At 29.4% G+C, this 908-nt stretch overlaps 1 protein-coding gene across 1 annotated transcript in view; it reads left to right on the forward strand.

Moving 5' to 3' along the window:
• The first annotated feature begins 6 nt into the window (after positions 1-6).
• LOC107689352 (NAD-dependent protein deacetylase sirtuin-1-like) overlaps positions 7-908 on the forward strand; it is a 12,468-nt gene continuing 11,566 nt past the window's right edge. The window contains exon 1 of the mRNA XM_016487309.1: positions 7-235. Within this exon, the coding sequence (XP_016342795.1) occupies positions 28-235 (208 nt within the window). The 5' untranslated portion in view covers positions 7-27. The remainder of the gene's footprint in view (positions 236-908) is intronic.

Raw genomic sequence — 908 nt, forward strand, 5'->3', positions numbered from 1 at the left:
CTTCCGTTCGTTCACTGTCTGGCGAAGATGGCGGACGGCGCAAATAACCGGGCCGACGCCGCCGAGCCGCTTCTGAAGAGACCGAGACTCCGGGATCCGCGCGGTGATTCGGAGCGCGGCGGAACCGAGCCGGTGGAGGCGGAACCGGCGCTGATGGACGAGTCCCGTCCTCAGGCCTCACTGAACAACAACAACAACAACAACAGCCTCACCGAACCAGAACCCGAGCTCTCCGGTACAGCATTACGTTCCTCAGTGATTTATTTTTATGATTTATTGGTTATTTTGGGAGTTTTTAAAGTTGATTTCTCTCATGCTAAGCTAACAGTCAGGTTTAATACGCGTAACGTTAACGTTACACACTTTTACCTTGTTTTTATGGTTTTATTATAATAATAATTATTATTATTTTGTTTTTATACAATTGATATATATTTATTATCATTGAATTATTCAGTTATTATTATCTGTGGAGTTTGAATAATTATTTAATATTATAAAAACTTGTTTTTATGTTTTACATTTAAGTGTTTATTATTATTATTATATTTAATCATGCAATTTAATTATTAAATATTTTGGTATCATTATTTCGATTTTAAGATGTTATTGATTTGTGTATTTTATCATTTTATATAGTTTCAATATTTAAGTAAATATTATTTGTAATCTTGTATTATTAAATAGTATTGTTGTTGTTATCTCTTAAGTGTTTTTATATTTTTATACTTGTGTTTTATTATTATTTAATAAAGTAATTATTCAATATGATTTTGTTATTGATATTTATATTATGTAATTATTAATTAAATTCTATTTTATTTATTGCATAATATTAACCCCTTCAGTTATTATTACTATTATTATTATTACTATTATTATTATTATTATTACTATTATTATTATTA

This window comes from Sinocyclocheilus anshuiensis, unplaced genomic scaffold, assembly GCF_001515605.1.
Source record: "Sinocyclocheilus anshuiensis isolate Anshui unplaced genomic scaffold, SAMN03320099.WGS_v1.1 scaffold709, whole genome shotgun sequence".
Taxonomy (NCBI): domain Eukaryota; kingdom Metazoa; phylum Chordata; class Actinopteri; order Cypriniformes; family Cyprinidae; genus Sinocyclocheilus; species Sinocyclocheilus anshuiensis.